The following is a 15,356-nucleotide window of genomic DNA, read 5'->3' as shown; positions in this document are numbered from 1 at the left end:
CACCATTCAAAGATAAGGGAAATAACAGCTCGTACTGAGGCGTACAGACAGTCGTTTTCCCCTCCCGCGATCCACGAGTGTAACAGAGGGGGGAAATATGACTTTGGCGGAGGGCACAATTCGCGCCACACACCGCTTGATGGCTAGCGGAGTATAGACGTAGATGTAGATAATACATTTGTGTAGCTATTTCAGTAGGCTCCCACCACTGTGCCGAAACACCATTTTTACTGGATCACAGTTAAAAAATCTTTTCTGCTTTCCTTAATATTTGTATTAGAAATGAGTACAGTAACCGCAAAAACGTAACCTGAGAATTTAGTTAAAAAGGATCCGAGTAAAGTAGCGCAGAGGTGTTGTGTGTGTGTGTGTGTGTGTGTGTGTGTGTGTGTGAACAATAGGTTCTTACAGTGGGATTAAAAGAATAATTTAATCACGCTGCAGACATATATTACAAAAACACATAAAATAGCGGAACTCTAGCTCGACATTGCGCAGTTCTCAAAACGGAAGGAGGAGAAAAAAAAAAGGAGCGTGTTCAGTGACTTGAACAGCCAAGCACACTCCAGAATAAGATACATAACATTCCCGGGTGTTACATTGAGGCGATTCACTTATATGCACTTCTTGCGTAAAGACAGCTGAGAATCATTTTGCGAAGACGGCAGTTCCCGCGAGGAAACAGCTGAGGATACCCGTGCAGGTTGAGATCACGTGACCTGAACTGAATTGACTTGACGTGACGGACAGCGTGAATACACCACGACGTGACGGTGCCGCAACGGCCAGTGCGAATGGCCTTTTAAATTCGCGCACCCGCTGGCTTCTGTGCGAAAAACACTTGCAGCTTTGGCGCCACCTGATGAGCGGGGCAAAACGTCACCAACTCACGGCAAAACGTCTCACTATGATTTGTTGAGACGTAGAAACCGGTCGTGATACTATTTGTGTGAGCGGAGGCTGAGAAATACTACAAACGAAGTCCAATGTTGGTGTCGTGAAGTAATGTTGTTTGTTCACAGTTGTGTAAAAATCAGCGTTCTCGTACCTGCCTATGTGCACAATGAAGCCGTCGTCGACACCCCTGCTCAGCATGTCCTGCACGGCCTCCCTGGTGCAGATGCTCAGACCCAGCACGTTCACGTCCAGCGTCTTTTTTATTTCCGACGTTGGAGCAGCTGTTGGCAGTGTAAATAGTGAAATCGAAACTGCATCAAAAGAATCCTTAAAAACACGCATGCGAACATATTTACAGTTTAGGGTCGCAGAAACTTTTTCGAAAAGCTTAAGTACCAGCAAGATTGCAATAACCACCGTAATGAGACCTTCAGATGCTTAGAAAATCCAACAAATTTTCTTACCATTTTCACCCCACAAAAAGCCACGGATTCCAAGACGACCATGCGCAACAAATTGCTGAAATTTGAACGATATATTCCTCAGATTCAGTTCTCGAACAACCTCGAAAATTTTTCTTGATATCATTATCCGTTTCCGAGGTATCCTACCTGAACAAGTAAAATACGCACGTAAATTTCGGTGTGCGGCGAAAGATAGTTTGTAGAGTGATGCGGCACAGAGAAATATGCTGTAAAGTGTTTCTGCCATGTTAAGAGGAGTTCTGAAGCAGATGCAAACTTTTTGTGTGCATAAAATTTGGTTTTAGGTGCTAAATTTGTTTTGCGTTTTTTTTTTTTTTTTTTTTCAATTTCACGTAAGTAAACAATCAAACTTTTACTATCCTATGAAGTTCTTTTCGTATGAGTGACACGCCCTGCTGTGGGAGGGAAAAGAAAAATGCTGCTATTGTGGCACAAAAAAGGAATATGCTCCGTTAAATAGACAGAACGGGGCTGTTGGTACGTTACTTTCCTCAGCACTTTCAAAACATTTCCCAAAAATTTTGGCATTCGAACATACTCGCGCTTGTTTATGCTGAGAGAAGACATTGGCGGTGGGAAAGAAAATTTGGCGGTAGTGATTGTTGTATTGAAAGAACGAAGGAGATGATGGGAATGTGAGATATAGAGAGAGACAGTGGCAGTGGAGCACAGTTGACCGTGATAGAAAAACGCTGCCAAAAGAGTGAAAGAGACAGTGCAGTGGACGAGGAATGGAGAGACAGAGAAAGTGGAAGTCGGTGACAGCCAGTGATGATGAAAGAGTCTTTAACAGTGACCTAGTGAAAGAGAGCCGTCCGTGGTGGCCGAGCGGTTCTAGGTGCTACAGTCTGGAACCGTGCGACCGCTACGGTCGCAGGTTCGAATCCTGCCTCGGGCATGGATATGTGTGATATCCTTAGGTTAGTTAGGTTTAAGTAGTTCTACTTTCTAGGGGACTGATGACCTCAGAAGTTAAGTCCCATAGTGCTCAGAGAAGTGACGGTGAAAAGAGGTAGCGGCAGTGAGAAGGATGATTGAGGAAGTCTCCTTACTGCTCTCTGTTACTGTCACTGTCTTCCTTCTGCCCTGCCAGTACTGTCATTATCTCGTTGTGTCTCTCTGACACAATTAGTTGGTCTGAAAGAGTGAGTGAGAATGGGCAACCGGGAGTGGATGGATATGACTGTCTCACACTCACTAGCCCATCGCTGTACATCAATTACAGTTCGGGTTTCTTGCAAGGGTATCAGATTAGTTCCTTTTTAAAAACCGTGTGCCATAATTTGTGGGAATTTTTAAAGGTGCTGAGGAAGGTGGAATTATCTCATCTGATAATCACTTTTGAGCCATAGTCTTTTAAACAAGGGCATATTCGTCTTTTGTGCTCCGATAGGAGCATTTTGCCCCCGATAATTTACGGTCACAACTTCCGATATAGGTTTTCTCTACTTGTGATTTCCAGTCGAGCTACATCCCGTTCACATTTTTTATTGTCAGGATGGCACAAACACTTTCTTTCCCGGACGAAACTTACGAGTTTCTCACAGTCCATATTTCGTGTATTAAGACAACAATCTGTGAAATTCGGCCGACGTCCTAAGTCCACACCTTTGCGCGATGAAGTCGGTTGTATTGTGACCTCACGTATTGGTTTACTGACTAGAAAAGATTGGCGTGTTGCGGCCGATGTCGGTCATTGGTGGAATCCACCGATGTCGGTGCCACTGTGCATCAGACTAATTGTCTTAGGCTGTGGTCAGAGGTTGTCGACTCATTATTGGCAGCTGCTTGGAAGAGGTACAAGCAGCGCAGCCGCTCACGAACGAGGCCACTGTCACACTGGTAGTGAAAGATAAATCAGCGCACTGGGTCTACGACCGAAGCTTACATCACTTCTATTGTCTCTTACAGAGAAGCTAAGAGTATCTCCGTCACACTCTTAACAGATTGTTAAGAAGTGGCACCTCATTTTGAGCTCACTAGCAAAACCAAATGATTGAGCTGAAAAGAGATTTAAATGTTCCTCCTATTTGGTTTTCATCTCTGTCAGACAACTTTGAGCATGCGATAACCTACACATTGTAAGACGTGTATATTTCTATTGTCTATTGTCAAACCACAATTTATGAAAGATGTTTATATTTTATTAATAGGTTTAAGTAGGAATAATTAATATATGTCATGTTGGAAATAATTGTGGTAGCAGGAAATGTCTGCACCAAAGTTTTGTTGGCAAGAGACCGCACGTAGATATAATTTTAAAAAGGGCGGGAGAGACAGCGTATGGATACATTTTAAGAAAAGGGCCGGAAAGACCGCGCACTGATACATTTTGTAATGGTAGCAGGGACTGTCTGCAACAGAAAGCGTTGTTGGTGGGAGAGATCGCACTTTAGCGTTCGTAGGAAGTCAGTAGTAAGCGAGATGTGAAGCGAGTCGGTAGCAGGTCTGAAGCGAGAGGTTAAGAGTAGCGGTGTCCCTGCCAGCCACAAGCTATGATTTACAAGAGATTATAAACGGATGTACAGAGACATAAGCTAACTATTGTCATAAGAGGAACTAATATTATGTAACTTTTTTTTTTTTTTTTTTTTTTTTTTTTTTTTTTTTTTTTTTTTGAGAAACTCAATACTGCTGAAGGTACGTTTGCGCAATGCTAGTTGTAAGATTATTGTAAGAAATAAGTCCCATTTGAACGTTTGTAAAATCATTTCATTAAGAATATAATTAATTTTTGCCAGAAATATTGCATTTCTGGTTATAATCCATCCAAAAAACCATCAACGTAAAACTTTGCAAAATTTTATTGTTGTCAAGAAAACGTTTGACTGAAGTTACGTAATTCATAGTTAAATTAATTAAAGAATAACGTCAGGTTTGCTATTAAAGAATAATGTCAGCTTTGGTAATAAATACAGCCACTTATTATGAAAGCCCACCAGCAGCTAATAGAGTATAGTAAAACAGTAAGTATATTCATGTCGCAGTTCGATGTAGCAGTCAGATGGCGATCCAGTAACAGTAAAAAAGGTAAGGAACAGTTTTGGGTTATTGCAGGTAACGACTGAGGGCCATGACGACGACACATTCTATGTTTCGTCGAAATAATCAGAAAATCACTTTCAATAAGCAGCAATTAAATTTGTATGCGAAGATTAAGAAAGAGAATAAATTTCAAAGGGAAGATTTCATTTGTTATTATTAAGCAAGAGATAGAAATCCTAAGGGAAAGTTTCATAGGTTATTGTAGAAGGGAAGGTTGAGTAACAAAAGAGATATAGAGAAGACGGGAAGGTTTCGGCGTCCTCCGATTTCCGTAACATCTGAGTTTTCTTTTTATTATTATCGGCTTTCGGGACCAGCCCATACACTCATCTCAAAAGTGGAATGTCAATTATGACGACACGAACGTAACGACAACACAACACACAGTCCCAGAGCAGTGAAAATTTCCAACATGGCTGGTAATTGAACCCAGGCGCCTTCGCTCGGCAATCCGCCACGATGACGACGCAGCTACCGGGATGGACAACTGAGTAGTGAATTGGTAAGTTACAAAAAAATTCAGCCTAACTTAAACGGGGTGGTCAGGAAGAGTCTGAAAAGCTTGCAATGTTGTCGCAGGGCGGGCTGTGCTGCGAATAAAATTGTTAAAATAAAAAGTCCCAATAAAATAGTATTGAAGTCAGCAAGCAAGGTCGCTGCGCGCGGAAATTTAAGTAGCCTGCCAGGGACAGTATTGCGAAACGTGTTCTTCGTTTGGTTTCCTCAAACCAAACAAACGAAGCTTTTACTCACCCAGCTTAAATTTATCCGTACCGAAAAATGCACATTTTAAATGGTAATGACCATTGCAACAAGTGGTAACTCATGGATCCACAGGTATGTGTGCATTACCGCATTTTAGCGGGTGAAATTGTCTGAATTTGCGTGTCCAACGACCTGATTAGCTAATGTCAGTGCCAATTAAATCGGAAACGGCGCAACATATCAAATTTGTTTAACAACTCTTTCTCAGCACAACCTAACCTGCAACACCCTTACAAACTTTTCAAGCTGTTTCTGACCATCGCATATATCTACTTCGTATACTAATAGACAGTATTAGTCACTTACAAGTCAAGAGAGGATTGCGGAATAATCCCGCGCTGTTGATGAGAATGTCGACGCCTCCCAGGTTATCAGAAATCCATTTGAATACAGTAAGTAGGCTTTCCTCGTCAGTGACATCTCCATACATTGGATGCAGTTGGCTGGTGGAATTTTTCAGTTGCCATTCCTAGGGAAAGAGAAACATATTGCTGTTACTATGAGAAGATTTATTCTTAAGAAACGTCTAAAAATTGAGACAATGAGTGCTTGAGAGCCTGTAACAGTACGACTGTAGACCACGAAAATGTACTGTACAATTTACTTTTCGACTGTAGCTAGCACAGTGAGCGTGGTAGAGAAGATAAGAGAGCAAAAACGCAGTTGGCGACATAGCAGTTTGAGCGCAGTCTATATTGCGCCACGCACACAACGTACAAAGGTCGCGATAAAATAGGGCCGAATATTGAATGAAATGCGGAATGTCTATATTTAATGTTCAAGAGAACAAATTTAGTAACTCGACCTGACTGAAATGTACATATTGTGCAGAAGCATCGGGACCCGAAAATTAGAAAAGGATGGAAACTATTGATTGAGTGACATACGCATTAAAGAAAACAGTTTTATTTTCAAGAAACGTTCACATCTCAGCAAATTACAATTGCGTTTTCCATAGAACAATTGCTTTCATCGTTGAAAATCCCATTAGAACATGTACTACGCCGAAAAATGGCAATTACCCAAACCAACGGTTGCTAAGTACTATTAAATTTCAGTTAAAACAATTATTGATCGAACAGAAAATACGTTGTGTAATTTAAATTCAGACAAACACAGCACTATTCACAACAATCATTAGGTAACGTAACTGTTCAGCTGATAATTCTATTAAGGTTGCAATTTTAAAAGAAAACTACACGATAAACGTAAGTAAATAGTTCTTAATACGTCAATATATTACACCGTCTTACTCAGAACACCAGTCGGTAACGAGTTGTTGATGTTGTTGTGGTCTTCAGTGCAAAGACTGATTTGATGCAGCTCTCCATGCCATTGTATCCTGTGCAAGCCTCTTCACCTCTGAGTAACTACTGCAACCTACATCCTTCTGAATCTGCTTACTGGATTCTTCTCCAGGTCTAACTGAAATCTTCCCATATCACCCGGCCTTTTCCAAGTGTACCTCTTCCTCTTGTGATTCTTGAACTGAGGATTCGCTATTACTTGCTAAAATTTATTACAGAACTCAATTAGTCTTTCTACTTTCTCATTCCTTGTAACCAGCCCATGTTTTCATGTAATCATTTCCGCTACTCCTTCCCCCAGAACTGCATTCAAGTCCCCATGACTATTAGCTTTTCATCTCCTTTCATTACACTGTGAATATCGCCATATACTTTCTCCCTGTCTTCATCGTGAGCTTGCGACGTTGGAGTTACACCTGTAACATTGTTGTCTGTGTTGGTATGCAGGCGACTCTGAACCGAACAACCCTGTAACTGAGCTGTTCACGGTAACACACTTTCTGCCCTTTCATAACGAATCCTACTCACGTTATACAATTTCCTGCTGCTGTCAATATTGCCCTATACTCATCTGACCAGAAATCCTTGTCTTCTTTCGATTTCACTTCACTAACCACTACTATATCTAAATTGAGCCATTACGTTTCCCTTTTACGATTTTCTAGCTTCTCTACCCCGTTCAAGCTTCCACATTCCACGTCATGACTCCTAGAATGTTATCTTTTCGTTGATTATTCAATCTTTTTCTCATGGTCACCTTCCCCTTATCAGTCCCCTCCCGGAGATCCGAATGGGGGACTATCCCAGAATCTTCTGTCAATGGAGAAATCATCATGACACTTATTCAATTACAGGCCTCATGTCCTGTGGGTGCACGTTGTGCGTCTTTAATACAGTGGTGTAAGTAGGCTGTTTAGGTTTTTATATTGGTAACGCCACGTAGCGCTCTGTGTGAAAATCACTGGCTGTGTTGTATGCAGTCAGTGGCTGGTTGGCATTGTTGTAATATTCGCTATTGTAGTGTTGGGCAGTTGGATGTGAACAGCGCGTAGTGTTGCGCAGTTGGAGGTGAGCCGCCAGCAGTGGTGGATGTGGGGAGAGAGGTGGCGAAGTTTTGAGAGCGGATGATCTGGACGTGTGTCCATCAGAGACAGTGAGTTTGTAAGACTGTACGTCATGAATTGATATGTATATGATGACTTTTCCACATTATTAAGGTAAATACATTGTTTGTTCTCTATCAAAATCTTTCATTTGTTGACTATGCCTACCGGTAGTTAGTGTAGTGTTGGCAGAAGAGCCAACACCGTGTTGCTAGAGGAGGCCGAAATGCACGCGTTTAATTACACGCAGACTGGCGTGAGGTCTGGAACAGGACAATGTCTTGAGAATTGCAAATAAAGTACGTAGATGATGTAATACTTAACTTTAATCCATAATTGGTGTACATCGCTCTTGACGGTACAGGTTTTATAATAAGCTCAATATAACTGGTAATGGCGCCTTGCTAGGTCGTAGCAAATGACGTAGCTGAAGGCTATGCTAACTATCGTCTCGGCAAATGAGAGCGTAATTTGTCAGTGAACCATTGCTATGGACGTCGGCTGCACAACTGGGGCGAGTGCTAGGACGACTCTCTAGACCTGCCATGTGGTGGCGCTCGGTCTGCAATCACTGACAGTGGCGACACGCGGGTCCGGCGTATACTAATGGACCGCGGCCGATTTAAAGGCTACCACCTAGCAAGTGTGGTGTCTGGCGGTGACACCACAGTTAGTGCCTTCAGTGGTTAGAATCTTGTATTTAGCTGGCAGTATTGGCGCTCGCTGTATTGCAGTAGTTCGAGTAACGAAGAATTGTGTGAGGTAAGTGATTCATGAAAGGTATAGGTTATTGTTAGTCAGGGCCATTCTTTTGTAGGGATTACTGAAAGATTGCGTTGCGCTAAAAATATTTTGTGTCAGTTTAGTGATGATCAGAATAAGTTAAGAGAGAAATGTCTGATTTTCAAACAGCTGGGCAAGGGCTTTACCAGCACAGTAATTCATTAATTTTTCTAAGGGGACGTTACAATGGTTTCAGTTGCCTTCTGCATCCTCATGCCATTGATCATTGTAAGTTTCGGTTCACCTGTTTCCGAAGTACAGCAGAGACCTTTTGGGTGAACTCATTTTTGCTTATGAGGTCACTGGCGGCAACGTGACCCTGAAGATGCCCTTCCTTTATTCCTACCTCGATGTGTGCCCTGAGGAATGCGGTGCATTGAGTGATGTCCTAGTCGGAACGCTCGATGAGCTCATTTTTCTCATGGAACCATAGCATGCAGCCAACATGGCTGTAGTCAATTATGCTGATTTCTGCTGGGTTCTACAGGGAGGTGCTCCAGATACCATCCACAGGAGAAAGACAATGAAACAGTGCTAATAAACTAGAACACAAACGTTAATTTAAGTTACCTAATGTTTACGGTTTCCTTAGGGTTACAAGTACGCTGGAACTTTGTAGTAGCATCACGAGCTAGACGACTGTTTTAACATAATATTCACGGTGAGAGCATCCAAACGTGTAAGGACCGTCTACTTTTGGTCTAAAGCGTTTTTTTTGACAGAAGCCAGTGTTGTGAGTGGAAACTGTAATTTCTAATCTGAGGGAAGGAGAAACTGGGAGTAGAAAATCTCTCTTTCCAATCGCATCCCCCAAAAATGTTCAGTGGTCTTTCGAAAACATCGATAGTCATCTGTAAGGAATTACTGAATCCTATTCCATCATCCATTATTAAGAGGTCAAGAAAGTTGTGTCCATGTCTGTTTCCTTCTTTGCGAAGCTCACAAATGCACCAACGTTTACGAGAAATGCTGGTACTTTTCGGCTGGCGCACTTCAGGCTATACATTGCTGTGTGTGAATATATGAGCGTACAAGACTGCTGGGGAGAAAGCGGTATCAGAGATTCGTTTATCGTTTAGCAGTCGTACGCATAATTTCAAACTGTCCAAACAAATAAAATCTGAACACGTCAAGGTGCATACACACTGATTGCCCCGTGCCGAACATGTCCCACCTGTTGTCGGTACATCAGAGGAAGCAGAGCATTTGCGTGTGCCAACTTCGGATGGGAGTGCGCCGTGCGCTGAACTGCAGCGAACATAGTGATTCAAGTAGGAGGGCATGCAAGGTCACAGCGGGAGCAAGTCGACATTGCATTTATGGGATTGTACCGTCGTTTACAAAAGAGAGAAAAGCTATCGTCAGCGGGTGACACCAGTATTAGAAAGTAGTGCAACGTAAGGCAGAAAAAAATATTTCGAGTGTACCACTTGATGGCAGTAATGGACCGTTCGAACATTTTAGGACTTACGACATGTGGTGTCACCACCAGACACCACACTTGCTAGGTGGTAGCCTTTAAATCGGCCGCGGTCCGGTAGTATACGTCGGACCCGCGTGTCGCCACTATCAGTGATTGCAGACCGAGCGCCGCCACACGGCAGGTCTAGAGAGACTTCCTAGCACTCGCCCCAGTTGTACAGCCGACTTTGCTAGCGATGGTTCACTGACTACAGACGCTCTCATTTGCCGAGACGATAGTTAGCATAGCCTTCAGCTACGTCATTTGCTACGACCTAGCAAGGCGCCATTACCAGTTACTATTGATGCTGTAAAACATGTACTGTCAAGAGCGATGGTCACCAATTATGGATTAAAGTTAAGTATTCCAGCAGCTACGTACTTTATTTGCTAGTCTCAATTACTTTACCTGTTCCAGACCTCACGGCAGCCTGCGTGAGCTTAAACGCGTGCCTAACGGCTAACTCATAGTGGCTTGGCTGTCTTGCCAGGCCACAACACGACAGACGTTGTACAGTTCCTGTCCGTTATTCGTGGTTCAGATACAACTGCAATACCTAACAAAGAGATTCTGGCAATAGCTTTGATGTATGCACTGGAGTGCAAAATGCAGTGATTGTCATCGAAGTTTGCATGTTCTTCTGTTCATCGATTTTGCAGCCGACACCATATGCGACCAATTATCAGTCAACTCTAGAACCATAATTAATATCGTTAGGGTCTCACTATTCTCCGTTTTCTCTCTAAAGAGCTACAAGTTGTTGCATTTCTTTGCTGTCCCTCCCGCTCTCTCCCTAAACACGGATGCGGGTAATGCAATCTGTGGGATGTTGTGGCTTGCCACATTGTATACTGCATGGCTGTGCAGTGCGATGTTCACTTGCCTGTTATCGATGATTCATGTTTGCATTGACAATGTTCTGCAATATTGACTCTGACTATCCCAGTTCCGCTAAAGTTGCGAAACACTGTCCCAGAAGCACTTAACTGGAAATGAATCGTTCTTTGAATGGCTAAAACCAAGAAATCTCATACAACAGGAGATGATCTCATCAAGCCTTGCTTACTAGGCGCACTGAAGCTAGGTCGAGGAGATCATCATGTTAGAAAGAAATACTTTATTTACGTTTTACCCAACACAATGAGAAGTCGTATCGAATACATAATTTTGTTATTTAGTTCAGTACCGTTTCCAAAATATCCATAGTCAGCTACTCGCACTGCAATTAGAACAAGATGCAAAGTCGGTCGATTTATCTCAGCTGCTTCTCTGTGTTCAAATAAGAATACTTGTTCTCCGAATCACTGTAAAACGTTTTTTCCGCGTGCAGTTATGTCCAATCAGTGGGGAATTTTGTTGAGAAAAATGAGATGCGTTGGTTGACGTTGGTAGGTGTAGGCACATACGCAGCGTCTTCCATGTTGGGCGTTACCTCTGAATTCCACACACTGGTAAAAGAAATTGTGAATAATGCAGTGACTGAACATCGCATTTTAAGCAGTCATACTCTGGCGGTGAAAATACATCCACTGATTTCTTGAATGAACTCGCTCAGACAGTTAAGATGTAACACTCGTTCAGAATTTTTGAGTTTGTGAACGATATCGGAGATAGTGTAGCAAAGAAGTTTGAATATCCCTTAATGCGCCTTCTTGACACGTGATAGCCATAGTGCATCTGTGTGGAAGAAGTTGCAACCGCACTCGGAGGTTGACAATAAATTGCTTTGTGCCTGGAAAGGGCAATTACAGGGAAAAGGAGAATAGTTCCATTTCAGAATAACGGATAATACATTTATTTTAAACGTGACTTATCTTGCGGGTCTCGTGGTAGAAATCAATAAGATTAACCTCGGCTTGCAAGGAAATATGGTGAATACTTTGACACCACTAGATGAAGTTCCAATCTGCGAAGAAAACTAGCCCTGTGTTGATGAAGTTGCCAAAGTTAAACACATTTCAGAGTTTCCAGAACTGATAGTAATGTTCGACACCAACAGTGAAAAATGCTCAGTCACACATGGAACAGGTCAGCACTTATCGGTTCTCCGGTTCAGATAAATAGTTAATGAAAGAGTTGTTACTGATGATAAGTAAGTGCGTGGGTTTTATGACCATTGCCTGTAAATGTTCCTCCATTCAACGAAAATGAAGTCCATGCCAAAGAAGAACTTCTTGGGGCACGTCAAATCAACAAACTGAAAATAGATTTCTCTAAAACAGAAGTAGCAACATTTTGGGGATAGCATGGTGACGAGTCTCTATTGCTACCACAAAAAGGCTTAAGAATACTATTTCCAATCGCCACATCATACAAGCAGGACAGCGGATTCTCGACTAAGATGGAAATGTAAACAAAAGCAAGGGACCGATTGCCCTTTGAGCACGATTTATGATGTGCAGTGGCTGAAATCAAACCCAATATAAAAAAGAATGTGATAAAGAAACAATACCAACCACCTCGCTTACTGTAATTACATCTTGGTTTAGTATAAAAACTACAAAAATATGCAATGTATATATGCAGACTGAGCTGTGCATGGCCCGTGTTCCCGCCATCATGTACAAGGTGCATTCAAGTTCTAAGGCCTCCGATTTTTTTTTCTCCAGACTGGAAAGAGATAGAAACATACGCATTGCTTTAAAAAGAGGCCACGTTGATTGTCAATACGTCCGAGAGATGGCAGCACCGTACGGCAGATGGAATTTTACCGCCAGTGGCGAGAATGAGAACTGTTTTAAATACTTAAAATGGCGACGTTTTCCTTACTTGAACAGCGTGCAATCATTCGTTTTCTGCATTTGTGTGGTGTGAAACCAATTGAAATTCATCGACGGTTGAAGGAGACATGTGGTGATGGAGTTATGGATGTGTTGAAAGTGTGTTCGTGGGTGTGACAGTTTAATGAAGGCAGAACATTGTGTGACAACAAACTGAAACATTCTCGGGCTCGCACAAGCCGGTTTGACGACATGATCGAGAAAGTGGAGAGAATTGTTTTGGGGATCGCCGAATGACTGTTGAACAGATCGCCTCCAGAGTTGGCATTTCTGTGGGTTCTGTGCACACAATCCTGCACGACGACCTGAAAATGCGAAAAGTGTCATCCAGGTGGGTGCCACAAATGCTGACAGACGACCACATGGCTGCCCGTGTGGCATTTTGCCAAGCAATGTTGATGCGCAATGACAGCATGAATGGGACTTTCTTTTCGTCGGTTGTGACAATGGATGAGACGTGGATGCCATTTTTCAATCCAGAAACGAAGCGCCAGTCAGCTCAATGGAAGCACACAGATTCACCACCACCAAAAAAATTTCGGGTAACCGCCAGTGCTGAAAAAATGATGGGGTCCATGTTCTGGGACAACGAGGGCGTAATCCTTACCCATTGCGTTCCAAAGGGCACTACGGTAACAGGGGCATTCTACGAAAATGTCTTGAAGAACAAATTCCTTCCTGCACTGCAACAAAAACGTCTGGGAAGGGCTGCGTGTGTGCTGTTTCACCAAGACAACGCACCCGCACATCGAGCTAACGTTACGCAACAGTTTCTTCGAGATAACAACTTTGAAGTGCTTCCTCATGCTCCCTACTCACCTGACCTGGCTCCTAGTGACTTTTGGCTTTTTCCAACAATGAAAGACACTCTCCGTGGCCGCACATTCACCAGCCGTGCTGCTATTGCCTCAGCGATTTTCCAGTGGTCAAAACAGACTCCTAAAGAAGACTTCGCCGCTGCCATGGAAAAAAATGTGTACGTCTGCAGGGCGATTACGTCGAGAAGTAACGCCAGTTTCATCGCTTTCGGGTGAGTAGTTAATTAGAAAGAAAATCGGAGGCCTTAGGGTGTAAAATACGAGGTGCATTCAAGTTCTGTTTTTAACGTACTTCCACCTCACTACGTTAATTTAATTTACTACTGTCACTGAGTTGCTGCTTAGCCTGACCGTGACCGGCGCTAGCAATGCTTGTCGATATATCCCCTCCTGTAGTATCTCCCCAGTTGTAAGCCAGTTGAGTTCGGGTAAAAAAAAAAAAAAAATGGTTCAAATGGCTCTGAGCAGTATGGGACTTAACATCTGAGGTAATCAGTCCCCTAGGACTTAGAACTACTTAAACCTAACTAACCTATGGACATCACACACATCCATGCCCGAGGCAGGATTCGAACCTGCGACCGTAGTGGTCACGCGGTTCCAGACTGAAGCGCCTAGAACCGCACGGACACACCGGCCGGCTTAAGAGGTTCGCACAGACTCTGTTTCCGCCAGTTCGATTCTTGTTTTTGTACACAGCTGGACGTCTGCGGTAGACGTCAAGGTATAGCTCGTGTGCGAAGCTGCAGAGCACGTGTTTCTAACTGTTTCCTTCTAGAATCTAATGCTGTGCCTTCGTCTTACTAAGACCTACAAAAAACTTGACCTGTTTTTTTAAAAAACCAGCTGATAGGGTGGACTCAAAACCTCAAACTAAACGCAAAGAAGTCACAAGCAGTTGTTGTACGGCATATTAACGAATTAGTTCTGAATTTCGATATCGGTTACCTTCTAACACTGAAAACCTCGCTAAAACTGAATTTCGTCAGTTGAGTCCTTTCGTTAATGTTATGCCATTCACATAGAAAGAGAATAATGCCGGGCCCGAGACTGACACCTCTGGCGCTCCTGAGGAAATACGCTACCACAACGACTTCTTATTCCTTCAGATAACTCGTTGTTGTTGTCTGTGAAGAGCACGTTCGAGTTGCTTTGAACCTACTTGAAATACAGTGATCGGTCAGCAGTACTGAGTCCGCTACGGGCGCACGCACCTTCATCCTGTCGGGTCGCAGGTCGACCCCCACGACGGTGACCCCGCGCTGCAGCAGCGCGCGCGCCACGGCGGCCCCTATGCCGGAGCTGGCGCCCGTCACCATGGCAACGCGGCCGACGTACCGCTCCATGCTGATGCCTGCAGACCTCTGCCGTCCGCTGCGGCCGCTGAGGGCCTTCCCGCCGTGACCCAGTCGCATGCGTAAACACGATAACGATAGCTGCCCTTGTTCTCTCTCGGTATTTAGATTAAATTCTGCATGCTCAGCATGACGAACTTCGTCCGGTTGCAGCCGAGTTGTTTCCTATTCTACTGGGATCTGACATTTCGACACCCTATACTTGCAAACATTTATGAATATCGGAACGATGTTTCCGACAGATTTTTAAAGAATGTCATTTCCGTAGAACACCTTGGGCTGCTGCTAAACAGACCTTTATTTCATACCAGTTTCAGTCCATCTGACTATAGCCGGCAACCTCGGTGGCAACTTGGAAAATACGAGGCTGTTTCAAAAAGTAAGTTACTCATGTTGCCACACTCTAAACACCATTGCGCAACAAAATTCTCGCAGTGTCAGAAGAGACTACCTATTCCGGGTTTACTGCTGATACTGCTCTCCTCCGGAACGAATAACAGGTTCATCACAGTGTGCGAGTGAAATGGTGCAACAACAACAAACGCACTCCAGTGTT

At 43.4% G+C, this 15,356-nt stretch overlaps 1 protein-coding gene across 2 annotated transcripts in view; it reads right to left on the bottom strand.

The window, feature by feature from the left end:
• Nucleotides 1-14,814, bottom strand: part of LOC124595770 (farnesol dehydrogenase-like) — an 88,856-nt gene extending 74,042 nt beyond the window's left edge. For both annotated transcript variants that reach the window (XM_047134652.1, XM_047134653.1), the window contains exons 1-3: nucleotides 14,660-14,814; nucleotides 5,499-5,661; nucleotides 1,049-1,178 (exon numbers count right to left, since the gene is read on the bottom strand). In XM_047134652.1, the coding sequence (XP_046990608.1) occupies nucleotides 1,049-1,178; nucleotides 5,499-5,661; nucleotides 14,660-14,791 (425 nt within the window). In that variant the 5' untranslated portion in view covers nucleotides 14,792-14,814. The remainder of the gene's footprint in view (nucleotides 1-1,048; nucleotides 1,179-5,498; nucleotides 5,662-14,659) is intronic.
• Between the last annotated feature and the right edge of the window lie 542 nt (nucleotides 14,815-15,356).

The sequence above is a fragment of the Schistocerca americana genome, chromosome 2 (genome assembly GCF_021461395.2).
Source record: "Schistocerca americana isolate TAMUIC-IGC-003095 chromosome 2, iqSchAmer2.1, whole genome shotgun sequence".
In the NCBI taxonomy this organism is placed as follows: Eukaryota; Metazoa; Arthropoda; class Insecta; order Orthoptera; family Acrididae; genus Schistocerca; species Schistocerca americana.
This window is presented reverse-complemented; position numbering and strand designations above follow the sequence as displayed.